This window comes from Panthera pardus, unplaced genomic scaffold, assembly GCF_024362965.1.
Source record: "Panthera pardus isolate Hobbes unplaced genomic scaffold, ASM2436296v1 HiC_scaffold_20, whole genome shotgun sequence".
Lineage (NCBI taxonomy): Eukaryota > Metazoa > Chordata > Mammalia > Carnivora > Felidae > Panthera > Panthera pardus.
In genome coordinates, this window is record NW_026526766.1 from 2,908,154 (window position 1) to 2,923,483 (window position 15,330).

The 15,330-nt window shown below is 53.6% G+C and overlaps 1 protein-coding gene across 5 annotated transcripts in view; it reads right to left on the reverse strand.

Moving 5' to 3' along the window:
- Positions 1–15,091, reverse strand: part of SHC3 (SHC adaptor protein 3) — a 104,032-nt gene extending 88,941 nt beyond the window's left edge. The window contains exons 1-3 of one of the 5 annotated variants that reach the window (XM_053907718.1): positions 14,702–15,091; positions 14,250–14,421; positions 12,647–13,447 (exon numbers count right to left, since the gene is read on the reverse strand). In XM_053907718.1, the coding sequence (XP_053763693.1) occupies positions 12,647–13,102 (456 nt within the window). In that variant the 5' untranslated portion in view covers positions 13,103–13,447; positions 14,250–14,421; positions 14,702–15,091. Of the gene's footprint in view, positions 1–12,646; positions 13,448–13,566; positions 13,655–14,041; positions 14,107–14,249; positions 14,422–14,638 lie in introns of those variants that run through there. The other 4 variants (XM_053907717.1, XM_053907719.1, XM_053907720.1 and 1 more) reach the window with 4 other exon arrangements.
- Positions 15,092–15,330: the final 239 nt, after the last annotated feature.

A 15,330-nucleotide genomic window follows, 5' to 3' on the forward strand; every position in this document is an offset into this window, starting at 1 on the left:
CTGACTAAAAAATTAAAAAATAAAAAAGGTCATTGCTTTTAAGACAGCCCTTGAAATTATTTTTAATGCTCATCTTTTTCTGGCAAATAACGTGTGTTCATCGTACAAAACTTTGGAAAATACCAAGGGCATCAAAACATGAAGATCATTTATAATCAATCCTCTGGCACAACTTGGCATTATGATAAATGCCACGGGAAGCCCTCTAACAGCTCGGCTCTGTTCTCTGGCTTCTGGGGCTGCTGGCAAGCTCTTTACCAATGCCCACAGCTGCGGCCGCACAGACCCACCCGCCCTGATCACGTCTGCTCCCACCATTCAGCCGGCTTCCTCCCGAAGCCTTCAACGCCAGCTGCGGGTTCCTACAGAATCATTCACTCCCCTCCAAGACGGGCCTGTGCCGCCACTGCTGTGGCCCCAAAGCAGGGGCCAGGAAGGGGGCTCATCCCCTGCGCCTTTCTTGACTCGCTGCCTTGTGGGGCAGAGGCACCTGCATCAGGAGGCACGGTGACCAGGGCTGCCGTCAGGGCCCTGTCCCATGACAGAACTCTTTCTCGGATAAAGGGACCTCTGACCTCTCCCACAGAAGGCAGAGGCCGGTCCTGACCCCTGGAGCTCTGGGCAACTGAGCCGCACTCCAGGACGAGGGCCGCGGCCGGCCCGAACAGGAAACACTCATCTGCCACCTGGCAGGCCCGGGGCCGGCCACCTGCAAATGCTCACTCGTCTCACTGCCCTGGGGCCCTCGTGGACAACCGCCGTGCTCACCCCCACTTTAGATGAGGGACCTGAGGCTCACATGCACCCTGGGGGAGCAGCAGGTGAAAGGCGGCCCTCGTGCCCAGAGCCCTGGGGACCTGCTGTAGCGGCCGAGCAGCCATGTGCCTGCATGGCGGGCACGTGGGCGGGCGCCCGGGACAGCCTGTGGGGACAAGCGGGCACTGACACAGGTGACCACCTGCTTTCCGCTTTCCTGTTTCCCTTGTCCGGTTTCTTTTCACTGCCCGACAGGGAGGACGTCAGCCACCTGGGTACAGCGAACCCTCACGTCTAGGCTTCCTCCTCTCTTCACCTTTCATCTCACAGGGCAAATTATACTAACACAAGTGCCATATAGGCTTCTATCAAAGGAGCCAGGAAGCCCTTGTAAATGCTGGCTGCAGGCATGTGTCACCCGTCTCGCGCACGCCGAGGACGCTGAGTCACAGGGAGGAAGTATGACCGGGGCTCGCTTCAAAGGAAACCACTGTGCTCAGTCTCGTCTGAAAATCACAGCAGTGCGATTGGCCGTCTCTGCTTTTCAAAGCCGAAGGGAAAGGGGGAAGAAATACTCCAGAAATACATGCTGGTGTTGCAGCTAAAGCCGCGTCACAGCTGCTGTGTGAAGGAGGCAAAGCTGACCAGCCCTTTTTATTCAAGCGTGTCCTCATTTACCGCCGCTGTCCTCACCCTGACACTGAGCTAGCCGCTTGGTCCCAGAACATGCCATGTCTCCCCTGGGGCCCCGGTTCTCTTCACCCATCCCCCACAAAATAAACAAACAGATTATGGGACAGGATGGTCCCGGAGGGTCCGCTCAGCTCCCTGTGTGCGCCGGGGGCCAAGAGCCTTCTTTCCTGCAGACCCACCGGGCCACAGGTCTCAGTCCTGGGCCTCTGGTGCACTGGACAGCACTGTGTGTGGGGGCCTGGCTTTGCGTCCACGCAGCGCCACAGGCCCTTTGCCCGGAGCTGCCCAGCTCTCCTTGCTCCTAGGACGCAGCCGTCAGCTGCGTCTGCCCTGGAAAGGCTGCGAACAGGGCCGGGCCGGCTCGGAAGGCGTCTTGGGATCTGTCCAGACAGCCCCGTTTCGTGCCCGCCGGTGGTGACCTGGGTCTTCTCTCTTTTTATCTTGGTCAGTCTCGCTGGGCTTATCCATCTCATTGATTTTCTTTTTCACAGAATCAGATTTATGTTTCATTGATTTTTTTTTTCCTATTGACTTCCTGTTTTTCACTTCATTGATTTCTGCCTTTACCTGTGTTCTTTCTTTCCTGAGGCTTTCTTTCCGTTTGTTTTGTTCTTCTTTCTCAGTGACCCTTAGATTATTGGTTGGAGACGTTTCCTCTTTTCCAGCGTAAGCATTTGGCGCCATAAATGCCCCTCCCTGCTCCGTCGGAACGCGCAGCGCACAAACTTTCATACGCTGTGCCTTCATCTGTATTCAATTCTGTATATTGTTCCATCTCCTTTGAAATGTCTCCTTTGTCCTTTGTTATTTATAGGCCTGTTGCCTAATTTCCAAGTGTTGGGAGGTTTTCCCGTTGCCTTTCTTTATGAATTTCTAATTTGAATCCATTCTGGATTTCGATTACTTTAAATTTGCTTAGATGTGTCCTACAGCTCCAGGTAGGGTCTGCCTTGTCAGCTGTTCCGCGGGCCCTTGACAAAAACGTTTATTCTGCTGTGGCTGCACGAGTGGTCCGTGGGCAACCGCTAGACCCTGCTGTTGACTGTTGCTCGGTTTTGTGTATCCTTGCTGATTTTCTGCACGAAGCCCACGAACGGCTCGGGTGGGCTGCTGGAGGCTCCCACTATGACCGTGGGCACGTACAGGCATTTTTGTACTTGTCTCTGTCCCGAGAATGGGCTCACGTCGCACACACATTGCTACATCATGCTCTTCTTCCTGTTTCTCGTGAAAATCTTTTCCAGTCAACCATAACAGGACTCGAATTCTCTGTTTTAAATGGCTGCATGTTGGGGCACTTAGGTGGCTAAGTCAGTTAAGCATCTGACTTCGGCACAGGTCATGATCTCCCACGGTTCATGGGTTTGAGCCCCGCATCAGGCTCTGTGCTCACAGCTCAGAGCCTGGAGCCTGCTTCAGATTCTGTCTCCCTCTCACTCTAACCCTCCCCTGCCCATGTTCTATTTCTCTTTCTCAAAAATAAATAATAAACATTAAAAAATATGTTAATTGGGACACCTGGGTGGCTCAGTCAGTTGAGCATCCGCCTTTGGCTCAGGTCATGATCTCATGGACCGTGGGTTCAAGCCCCATGTCAGGCTCTGTGCTAAAAGCACAGAGCCTGGAGCCTGCTTCAGATTCTGTGTCCCCCTCTCTCTCTGCCCTTCCCTGCTCATGCTCTGACTCTCTCTCTCTCTCTCAAAAATAAACATTTAAAAAACATACTTATTTTTTAAAATTTTTTTAAATATAATTTATTGTCAAACTGGTTTCCATACAACACCCAGTGCTCATCCCAAAAAATTAATAAAGATAAAAAAATTAAAAAATAAACGTCTGCACGTTTTCGCCTGGTGTGAACGCACCACAATCCACGCCCCACCCCCGTCCGTTATGGGAAGTTGTGTGAGGGGTGGCATAACTCCCAGGGACAGTTCCGCTGGCTTCTCAACCACGATTCTGACAGAGGCTGATGCTGCTGGAGACACTCGGGGGTGGCCTGTGGGAGGCAGTGGGGGGAGGGTGGGTGGCACAGGTGAGTCTCCGTTGAGCCCTTTAATAAAAGGAAGTGTGGCTCGGGCCACAGCGGACGAGCCGTAGGAAAGCCCTACCCACCTTCTCGAGACAAGGAGCAGCTGTGTCTTGGGCAGAGACGGACGAACCCGCCATTGCAGGTGCATGCGAACCAAGGCCCCAAATGTCCGCAGGACAGGACAGAACTCTAAAAATAGAATATGCACCGAGCCACGCTCGAACGCAATTCCACCACGTTCCGTCTGTGAGCCGAGTCTCTCCCTCGTCGTCCACAGCTAGAATGTGAGCGGCTCAGACAACGCAGGAAGTAGCGAGGAAGACGCGTCAGCTTAGAGAAAAGGAGGAGGGGGCCACACACCCTCGGGACTGTCACCTGGTAAGGAAGGAGATCAGCTCTGCAGGCACCAGCGAGCCACCGAGGGACAGAAGGGACAGCGTCCGACCGGCCCCTCCAGTAGATGGGGAGCATCCCAATTCCAAGGGGTCGCAGCCCCGGCCACCAACAGGAGGTGGCTGATGTTCGTGTCCCTCTGACCCGGGCCAGTCTGAGTGGAACGTCTTCCCCCTCTCTGGGCTGACGCCAGGCCCACTGTCACCTCCGAGGCATTTCTTGCTCCGACTCTCCCTCCTTGAGCATCCCCCGCCCCCTCCTGCACACATCTGGTCAGTCTCTGGGGCCCTGGACACACCCCTGCCCTCCATGAAGCCTTTCCTGCTAGTTCCAGGCCCGCTCGCCCCTCCCCAGGCCACCAGCACCTTACTGAACACAAAACTTTGTCTTTTTAATTTTTTTAGGTTTCTTTTTTTTTTAATTTCTTTTCATGTTTATTTATTTTTGAGAGAATGTGAGCAGGGGAGGGGGAGAGAGAGAGGGAGACACAGAATCCATAAGCCGGCTCCAGACTCTGAGCTGTCAGCACAGAGCCCAACTCGGGGCTCAAACCCATGGACCGTGAGATCATGAACTGAGCCGAAGTCGGACGCTTACCCACAGGAGCCACCCAGGCGCCCCTGAAATTTTGTCTTGTTAAAATGCAGCAACTTCTCCTGCTCGAGGGGATCATACATTCCTTCTGGAAAATAGCCCCGAACCTCCTTCGAAGTGACGATCCCCTCACAAGGCGAGGGACGAAGGGAGCCGCGGAAACACTCACTGCGTCTACTTCCCCCGCTCTGTTTCCTAAGTCCGGCTCTCCCGGGAGGTGGGGGCGCATGGACGTGCTCAGTTTAGCCCTCTGTGTGGACACGCCCTGCTGACGTCAAGCTATACAATATTTAACCTCCATAACGACCACTCACGCTCTCATTAAAGCTGCTTCTCTTACCGAACCCTTCCTGTAATTAGCTTTAAAGAGAAGCCTCGGGTCTGCTAATAACGCTGCCCATCCGCAGAGCAGCTCCAGCGGACTCTGGGTGGGCGTTCCCTTCGTGCCAGTTCACAGAAAGAATAATTACCCAGGAATTTTTTTTACCAGAACAGAGTCCAAAATGTGCCTCTTTGGACTTACATTCTTAATAGCCAATTACGCATAAAGAGGCCCCGGGTCACCCTCCTGACCTTCTGCTCTGACCGTCCTGACCCTCCTGACCTTTTGCTCCCTCACGTTCCGTGGCGCCCCACAGCCACCTGACCCCCGTCTCCACTGTTCCCTGCTGATCAGAGGCTCTGTCCCCAGGGAGGTCCTGGGAAGAGCTGGCGGCTCACTGTCCCCGCAGCTGTGGCTGGTGGCCTTGTCACATGCGGAACCCCCCTCAGGAGTGACTTCCTTGACAGCAGGTGCCTTTTGACTTCTCTTGGGTCCTCAGGGGCCCCAGGGGCGGGTTCATTCTGTGGAGGCACAGAGCCCTGGGGCCCTCACGGAGAGCTCCTTAGCCCTGGGTCCTGAAGGCTGCCAGAGCATCATTAGAATAAAGGCCAAGGCGGGGTGGAGAGCAGGGCCCAGACGGGAAGAACTGAGCGAAGGCCAGAGGGGCCGCTGGTTTGGGGGGAAACCAGCGGTTTCCTGCGGCTGCAGTATTGGGGCCTGGGGGGCAAGAGACGAGCTCGAGGGCCGATCGGGAACGTATGTGTCTCCTGACGAGGCGCCGGGTGGACCTCTGTACACAAAAGCCGGTGGCAGAGAGCGCTCAGTCGGGAAGCCGAGACACGTATGTTACAGAGATAAATGATTCACCCCATTTAACAGAAAAAGGGTGAAAATATATATTTACCTCACTAGATGCTGAAAAAGCCCCGGGGAAAATACAACGACCATTTCAGAATTTTTTTTTTTTTTTTTTTGAAAACTAGGGTTATAGGAGATATTTCTTAATGTGGGCTCCAGCAGCCCTGGTGGGGGAGGCATAGACGGGGCACATCCCGGCCACTGTCCCGGCCCTGGTGGGGGGAGGCACGAACAGTTTGTGGTGATTCTGCCTCAACTGGAAGTCAGTACTTACGCACGTGCGGGACCAGCGGTCAGGTGCTCGCACCCCACGGGGGACCTCCAGCCGCTCGGTAGGCCATCCCTGTACTTAAGCCCCCTCCCTCCCCAGAAGATATTCCTTATTCACTGCATACTGCAGAACGTTTACGCTGAAATTCAAATTTTTCTTTTTGTTCTTTACTCAGGAAATACGCACAACTGGTCTTTTCCCTCCATTTCATCCGAAGCCATCGGACTTCTGAACGAAATCATTCCATCTAACGTCATTGGTCCTTGACGGTTTTCACTTAAAGGGCTGAGTCCTCACCGTACTTCCTCGGAAGCCACCAGACCTCCGGGGCAGCGGCGCTCTGGGGTCTGGGCCCGGCTGTGTCCACCCCAAGGAGTGAGGCCCGGACACCGAGGTGCAGGCCGCTCACTGGGGGCGCAGGGACGGGGGATGCCGCGACAGCAGCGGCTCCCACGGGGGCCGGGCCTCCACACATGCCCTCTGCCTCCCGTGGGGGCACGGGGAGGTCTGGAGCCCCACCGCGGAGGGGCCCGAGGGGGCTCGGGGTCCGGGCTTCCGGGCTCCACCCAGGCCGTGTCCCCGTGCGGAGGCGGTGTGTCCAGGTGAGGCTGCGGGAGCCACACGCCCTGGGGACGAGCTCCCGGCTCGAAAGCCAGACTGTCCGTGGGCTTGCACAGTCCCCCCCGCCCCCCGGCATCCTCCATTACCAGGACTGTGTGCACACAACACGTGGCTCGTGTTCCTCACAAACAAGACAGACACGCAGGGATGAAATGCAGTGGAGACGAGGGGAAGACACACGTCTACTCCTTACAGGATTCCAGCGTGAGCAACAGCTCATCTTCCCCAGAACCATTCTCTCTTAGACGCGAATACAAAACGAGTGAAGTGATCAGGTATTTCTGGAAACCTGACATTTACTGTTTTCTAACAAGAAAGAAAACAGCCCCTGTCCAAAGTCATCACAAGTCATCTGATGTATGTCTGTGTGTGTTGTGTGTGTGTAAATGGTGTGTGGTAAGTTCGTGTATGGGGTGTGGTGTGAGTGTGGTGTATGCTGTGTGTATAGTGTGTGTGGGTGTGCGGGGCACACGCACATTACACACTGGCTATACTTGTGTCACATAAAAAGAGAGATGGTACGCTTTGTAGATTAAACTAATAATTTTGCCTCTTAATCTCAAAATAATTTCTTAAACTGTTTTTCAAACCACTTGGATGATATTTACATGGAAGCCACATATTATGAGATTTTCAACAATTTAAAAAAAATTCAACTTTCAGGGCACCTGGGTGGCTCAGTCGGTTGAGCGTCCAACTTCAGCTCAGGTCGCGATCTCACACTCCGTGAGTTCGAGCCCCACGTGGGGCTCTGTGCTAACAGCTCGGAGCCTGGAGCCTGCTCCAGACTCTGTGTCTCCCTCTCTCTCTGCCCCTCCCCTGCTCATGCTCTGTCTCTCTCTGTCTCAAATATAAACAAAAAAACATTTAAAAAAAATCAACTTTCAAGTTTCCACTGCACATCAGACAACAATTTGTTAATCTAGAATTAAAACGGAATCCAATCAGTCGCACGGCGATCATGTGCCGCGGCCGTGCTGAAGGAGCTCTGCGATGCCCTTGCTCGTGGTGTCACAGGAGGAGAGCACTGAGACGAAGCAGATTTAAGGTATTTTTTAAATATTTTTTTAATATTTATTGATTTGGGGGGAGAGCGCAAGCAGGGGAGGGTCAGAGGACAAAGGGGGACAGAGGATCCGAAGCGGGCTCTGCGTTGACGGGCTGACAGCAACGAGCCCTATGTGAGGCTCCAACCCACAAACTGCAAGATCCTGACCTGAGCTGAAGTCTCAACCGTCTGAGCCACCCAGGTGCCCCAGATTTAAGGTATTTTTATAGACACTGAGGCAAGTGGAAAAAATAACAGTTTAGAAGATTCAGAGAAAGTGAAGTTTCTAAAGACCATCAATAAAGAGCAATAGAACATTTATAAATAAAACAAATCATTTCTACCGCCCTGAATATCATCAGATTCACAAATGGGAGAAACAAAATAATTTTTTAAAGAGCTCTTGTAAAAACAAGGCTTCATTCCGAGAGAAGCACAGCCCCGCACAGGAGGAGAAAAGTCAGTAGCTCTTGGGCTGTTGGACTCTCCTGCAAACAGCCGGTAACTCGGACTGTCAGGAAGAGCGGACGGGAATCTGGCCACCCGAGGGACCCGGTACACAATTCCTGTCTCGGTGTTCAGGTGAGCCCCCGAGGTGAGCTCCTCACCTGGGCTCCCCAATCCTTGCCGTGGGCACTGGGGTTGGTCCTAAATGTGCTCACTTCTTTCCCTGTTTTGAGTCTGCGGTGTAATGTGCTACAGGGAGGGCCCGTCTCTTGGGGACCCTGGGGCGTGTCGCTAGCCCACAGGGTGCAGCTGTCCCTCAGGCAGGGTCAGGGCTAACCTCCGGGCCGTGCTGGCCTTTAGAAGGCTCCTCTTGGCGCCCAGCGGCTCTCCTTAGCAACAGACTCCCCCATGCAAACTGGTGCAGCCACTGTGGAAAACAATGTGGAGCTTCCTCAAAAAACTAAAAATAGAACTACTCTAAGACCCACCAATTGCACTGCTAGGTATTTATCCAAAGGGTACAAAAATGTTGATTCGAAGGGGCACATGCACCCCAACGTTTATAGCAGTGCTATCAACAATAGCCAAAGTATGGAAAGAGCCCAAATATCCATCAACTGACGAACAGATAAAGAAGATGTGGTATACACACACACACACACACACACACACACACACACACACACACACTGGAATACTACTCAGCAATGAAAAAGAATGAAATCTTGCCATTTACAACAGTGTAGGTGGAACTGGAGGGTATTATGCTAAGCAAGATAAGTCAGAGAAAGATATCATATGATTTCACTTATATGTGGAATTCAAGGAACAAAACAGATGAACATAAGGGAAGGGAAGGAAAAATAAGATAAAAACAGAGAGGGAGGCAAACCGTAAGACACTCTTAAATACAGAGAACAAACTGAGGGTTGATGGGGTGGGCGAAATGGGTGACAGGCATTGAGGAGGGCATCTGTGGGGAGGAGGACTGGGTGTCGTATGTAATTGGTGAATTACTGGGTTCTACTCCTGAAGCCAAGACTGCCCTGTATGTTAACTAATTTGAATTAAAAAAAAAAAAAAGGAAGCAACCCCCCTCCCGTTCACGCCTATCTCTCCCTCCTAAGCTGCTCACTCTGTGGGCCCGTGCGTGAAGCATGCAAACATCGCCTCAGAACCCGCCAAAGACCCGTGGCAGCCCCCAGGCGCACTCAGGCGAAGCCGGCTTGGACTTTCAGACAGTAGAACTTTAAGGTGGGCAGCAGCATAAGCGACACAATTTCTATGGGCCTTTCTCGTCCAAATTTAAAGTAGTTTCAAAATGGAACTGTCACAAAAAAAAAAAAAAAAAAAAAAAAAAAAAGTTTAAAAAAAAAAAAAGAAAAGGGGCGCCTGGGTGGCGCAGTCGGTTAAGCGGCCGACTTCAGCCAGGTCACGATCTCGCGGTCCGTGAGTTCGAGCCCCGCGTCAGGCTCTGGGCTGATGGCTCGGAGCCTGCAGCCTGTTTCCGATTCTGTGTCTCCCTCTCTCTCTGCCCCTCCCCCGTTCATGCTCTGTCTCTCTCTGTCCCAAAAATAAATTAAAAACGTTGAAAAAAAAAAAGTTTAAAAAAAAAACAAAATGGAACTGTCACGAAAATATCCATTGTCCTTTGCTGCTGTGTGACCAAAAGAGAAAGCCAAGGGTTGGGCACCCTGAGGTGGGTATCCGAGCACTGCCAGGAGGCCTCCCAGCGTAAACCCAGACCCGGGGGGCTTCGTGTGCAGGAGCCTCCCTGCTCTGTGTGGCCGGGACCCATATCAGCAGCAGGCTTGGTGGTGACATGTGCAGGACTAACTCAACATGCTACGCTCTGAAAGCTCCTGTTCCCAGGCACCTTCTCCGTCTTTCAATCCCACACCCTTCATTAATTAACACTACAACTGCTGTTCACACAGTTTGATGTTTCCTAGGCGAGTCAAACCCACCCGGCTCCTGCCCTTCCAGGCTCTCCTCCCAGGTAACTAGATGGAGTTGAAATATCTTTAAACAACAAACCTCGTATATGATATCCTCAAGCGTCGTAGCAGGTGTCTCTACCAGGGGGCAACACCTATTGTTATATAGCAAATGAATTTTCCAGAACTTAGGAAAACTTGGGGGGGGGTTCCTTAATTTAGAAATAAATTTAAATTGGGACGCTTGGGTGGCTGTCGGTTGGGCGTCCAACTTCAGCTCAGGTCATGATCTCGCGATCCATGGGTTCGAGCCCCACGTCCGGCTCTGTGCTGACAGCTCGGAGCCTGGAGCCTGCTTCAGATTCTGTGTCTCCCTCTCTCTCTGGCCCTATGCTACTTGCTCTCTCTCTCTCTCTCTCTCTCTCAAAAATATACAAACATTAAAAAAAAATTTAAGAAGTAAATTTAAATCAAACCCTCCCCCAAACCCACAGCCTTTAGATTTACAAGCAATGTACAGTCATGTACTAGAGATTACCTCTCTCTCTCCCCAAGATCTTGTAAAGCCAAGAGACTGATAAAACTATTCACAAATCAGCAAACGATATCACGTTACGATTGTTTTTTTTCAGTTTTGTGATTTTTCAAGAAAATAAGTCCATGATGTTCAACTCAACAACACGGGCAATGAGGAAGCGTGCACCAACAGAGGGCCACGTGATAACGTAAGTCAAACGTGTGCACGAGAAATTGTCCTTAGCATCTGACCTCCTTGCTACGTGGTTCCAAACTTCTCCGGGGAAGCCTGAGCTTAAGTTCACACGACCACCGTTCACGGTGAACCAGGCGATGGCACCAAGCACCGGGTGCCCCCAGGGCACTGCTGCCATTTACTGGAGGCACAATAAAGTGACCCCTGAACCCAGAGGCTGGGGCAGACCCAGCCTTCCATCCACCTGAGTTCAGCTGATGCTGGAGTTGTCGCAGCCGTAAGACGGCCCGGCAGAGCTGACCTGGTGGGCTATGTTCATCTGAGTCCAGTCATGACTGACCTTTAGAACTAGATGTCTGCCTTCGTTCTCCAAAAAGCAAGAGCAAAGCCCCAAGCAAAGGGAATGATGTTTTTGAAGGAAAACTTTAAAGGCAGAAGTTTGAGAATTCTCCCTCCATTTGAAAACGATCTTCTCTGTTCCACACGATAGGTACCTTGGCTTTGCCAAGGTCTGTCTGTTTTAAACATAAGCTCTTTTCTTTCTTTCTTTCTTTCTTTTTTTGTTTGTTTGTTTGTTTGCTTGCTTCTTAGATAGCAATTATATTAACACACTAGAAGACATATTCTCCAGTGCTTGCTAGTTCACCTCAAAGTGGTCAGGGTTTTTTGTTTCTTTTTGTTTGTTTCTTTCTTTTTGTTTTGGCTCCTGGCTGTGTAATTTAAAGAGGGACTACAAGAAGAAAAACCATTGTCTTTTATCATAGACTCAAGAAGACATGCATATTTTAAGGTGATCGGCATCCCTCAACATATATTACTCCTTTTTCATATGGTGAGATGAAGATTCGATTTAAAAGCAGCCTCGAGGGGATGAGGGGGCCCCATTTTTAACACCGGGGACAACAGCCCTTTGTCAGTACTTTTTAGGCAGTTAACTGCAGTCCACAGTTAACTGCTTCCTGTAATATTTTGGTTCCCAAACTGCCGAGACACAACATTTTATCGAGAACGTGTCTGCTGGCTTGTTAAACTGAATCTGTAGCCTGTATGTGCAGGCCAGACGCCCTGCGGGTCTCTCGGTGTGCTGGACAACACCGTGGAGACAGTGTGTGTCTCGTTCCCTTCCAAACAAGCAGCCATGCTTCCGAGTGGCCTGCCTGCTCAGCCCTCCCCGGCTGGAGGACGTGGCCCAGCTGTAGAGCGCAGTGATGGCTCCCCACCACCGTCCAACAGGCTGGAGGCCCGGAGCCTGTGGCAGGCCGACCGACAGGTGCTGGGTATTCGTTCTTTTAACAGCATAAAATACTTGCATAAAGGAGGAATTTTATGGACCACACTGGGCACGACTGTATAATTCTTTGTGTCGAAGGAAAAATCTGGAGCTGCTAGCTCCAAGGCCCACGCTCAGCCCCTTTTGGCCTATTTAAATGGAAGACTACGGCCCCAGGGAAAAAGAGTCCCCAATTCTCTGCTGCTGTAAATCAGAACCCTCAGGTATGGAAGGCGAGGCAGACCTTGCTGGGGAAGGGAGCACCAGCGGCTTACATAAAGCAAGCCAGCATTTGGCCTGCACTGCTGGGAGCTGGGGGGGAGCCAGAGCACCCAGCCTGCCTCTTGGGGCAGACACAGCAGAAGTAGTCCCGCCGCCCGTATCTCCCAGGGCAGGGCGGTCGGCGCTCCCAAGTGTGCTCACTGCCCGGGGCCTGATGCCCACGTCCCCGGGACAGGAGCCCGTGCCCACAGGGGCACTGGCCGGACACATGGCGCAGCGAGTGGGCAGAGGAGCGGACCCCAGGAGAAAGCAGGCCAGAGCGAGGTCCCCCATGGCGAACCTTCTCCCCACGGGTACGCAGCTGGCGCGCCCGCAGCGCCCCGTCCCCGCGGCCCCGAGAGCTAGCCCAGGAGCGCGCGCCTGCCGGCCTCCGCGGCCACCCACCCCGCGGCCCGCGCGCCCGCACCCACCTTGACGACGTAGGTGACTCCGGCCCCCAGCACCTGGTCGCTGGCGTGCGGGGCGCGCGGCGGCGGCTGGTCGCCGGGCCGGCCCTTCCTGGCGGCGCGCATGGCCGGGGCGCCGGGGCCGGGGGGCGCGCTGCCGTCCGGGGCGGCCAGGCTGGGCGCGCTGCAGCTGCCCGAGAGCCGCGCGCCCGCCCGCGCCCTGGCCGCCGAGCGGCCGCGGAGGCCCGAGCTGGAGAGTTTCAGGTGGGACACCTTGTGGAGCAGGTGGCCCAGGCTGCCCGGCCCATCGTCGGGCGCCCTGCGCAGCGCGTCTCCGGACACGAGGTAGGGGGCCGCCGCCGGGGCCGCGCGCGCCGCCGAGACCTTGCCGCCGCCGCTCACCGACAGGTTGTGCAGAAGGTCGTCGACCGATGTCACCGAGTCATTCCTGAAGCGGTTGTACTTGGTGCGTGGAAGCATGCCCCTCCGTGGGCCGGCCGCATCCGCCCGGGCGCTGCAGGGGCGAGCGCGGCCCGGCGGGACGCGGCGGCCGGGACAGCGGCGGCGGCGGCGGCGGCGGCGGCGGGGGGGGGCGGGGGGGGGGAGGGGGAACAGCGGCGCCGCCTCCCCGCTAGCGGCCCGCGCCGCCGCGTCCGCGCAGCCCCGGCCCCGCGCTCGGCTGCGGAGGGCGGCACGCTCGCGCTGCTCCAGTCATCGCTTCCGAAGGGGAGCGCCCCGCGGCTCGGGCTGCGCACTGTGAGAGCGTGACTCACTCCAGAGGAGACCCTTCTCAACAAAGGCCCAGGGAACGCTGCAAATCACTTCCTGTAGCACAAAATAATAATAATAATAAGAAGAAGAAGAAGAAGAAGAAGAAGTAAAAAGAAAGAAAGAAAAAGAAAAAGGAGAGAAAGAAAAAAAGAAGGGAAAAAAAACACACATACACCCACTGAGAGCACACTAGAGCCAATCAATTCTCAGATTGCCTTTTCTACATTCCCAGACATTTCCTTCCAACCTTTGCTTGTTGGCCTCCCCATCCCCTCCCCCCGCCACCCCCCACCCCCACCCCGTCCGGTCTCAGCATCTGTGCCAGAGGTCAGTGCAGCCCCTTCAGACGGTCAGGGGAACTTTCTGAAATCCCTTCTTCTGAGCCCGGGGCTTCCTCTCCTCCCCACCTTCCCCCACCTCCCCCCCCCCCAGCCCCCCCGCAGTTCAGCCCTCGGTGTGAGCCCCTAAGGATCTGACAGCCATGCGTTAAAATGTGACGAAGCCTTTTTAAGAATAAGATCTTCAGCGGATCCTCATGAATTCTGATTTGGAAAGCAGCAGAAATTGGTAAATAGCCAAAAAAAATTTTAAAAATTTTAAAAAGGCAGAAAAGAAAAGAATATTCACTCCCAGGTGAACACAAAATACCGATTTCCTGGGTTTTTCTTTTTTCTTTTCAAGTCAACAGAGCAGCCATGACAAGTGCCTTTGTGGCAATGCAGTGCCTCCGGAAAAAAAAAAAAAGGAAAGAAAAAGAAAGAAAGACAAATCTGCGCAGGGACTTCTGCACAGAGCAGGATGCCTTCCCTGCTAATGACCAGAGCCCTTCTCAGCTGGGGTTAGGTTGGAAACCTACTTCCAGAAAAGAAGAGGGCTTCTCAGGAATGGCAGCCGGCTCCAGAAATCCATTCCAGAAAGGGGGCTGGGCTTGACGCTTTATCCCAACTGAATGCGCTCAAGGTCTGGAAAAATGTCTACCAAACGCTACAGATACATTTCAGTATGTCTTCTGTTGCTGCTTTGCAACCCTGCAGTAAGGAAGAAAAAAATATACAGCTGCTCTGGTTACACAGCAAATCCGTTTCAGGAGTCAGACTCAGCTGCAACGGACAGGCGCAGGCCTCCTTCCTGTCAGCTAGGAGAACAGGGCGTTGGCGGCCCCACAGAAGGTCGGCGAGCCTCACGCCCGCTGAGCCCTGTCACCGTGGGCCCTGCCGGTCTCTGTCATGCATTGAGATAACCCACCTGACACAGCGGAACCTCCCTGTCCAAATTTCCAGGCAACTCTGTGCAAGCAAATGAATCCACCTGCCTTCTCTAGCGCCCTGCCTTCTCACACCCACGACTAGGCATGTGCCACACGAGGCACCCAGCCTTGCAGAGCTTTATGGAGCAGGTGCAGGTGGGGCGGCTCCTGGCAGGCAGGTGAGGCCGGCCGCTGGGATGCAGGCACGCAGGGCGGCCGCCGCTTCCCTCCCTGGGCGCGGGCACTCATTCTTGCCCTTCCCCTGGTTCGCTTAGCAACGGCAAGTGCACACCCCATCGCCGATGGTGGTGGTCAGCAGAGCCCCCCCAAATCTGAAGCAAAAGCGCCCTATCATTCCCAAACCCCGCTCTTCATTAGAAGCAGACAAAAACAGCAAAATGTGAATGAGATGCTGTTTGTGTGAATGGAAAGGCTAGCAGCGAGCCAGTGATTCTGTGAATGAAGCCGGGCCCTGCAGCCGGTGCCAGGCAATCCCCTGGCTCCAGCGGCCTCAGCCAATGAGCAGCCGCCCCGATGACTCATTCAACAAAGGCTTGCTCAATAGTGGAAGATTCCATTTCAATCAAAGGCGGGATCTTTATTCCAACGGCAGTGTGGGAAAAAAAAAAAAAGAAGAAGAAGAAGAAAGAAAGAAAGAAAAGCCAGCCTGATTACAAAATGCATGGAGGAA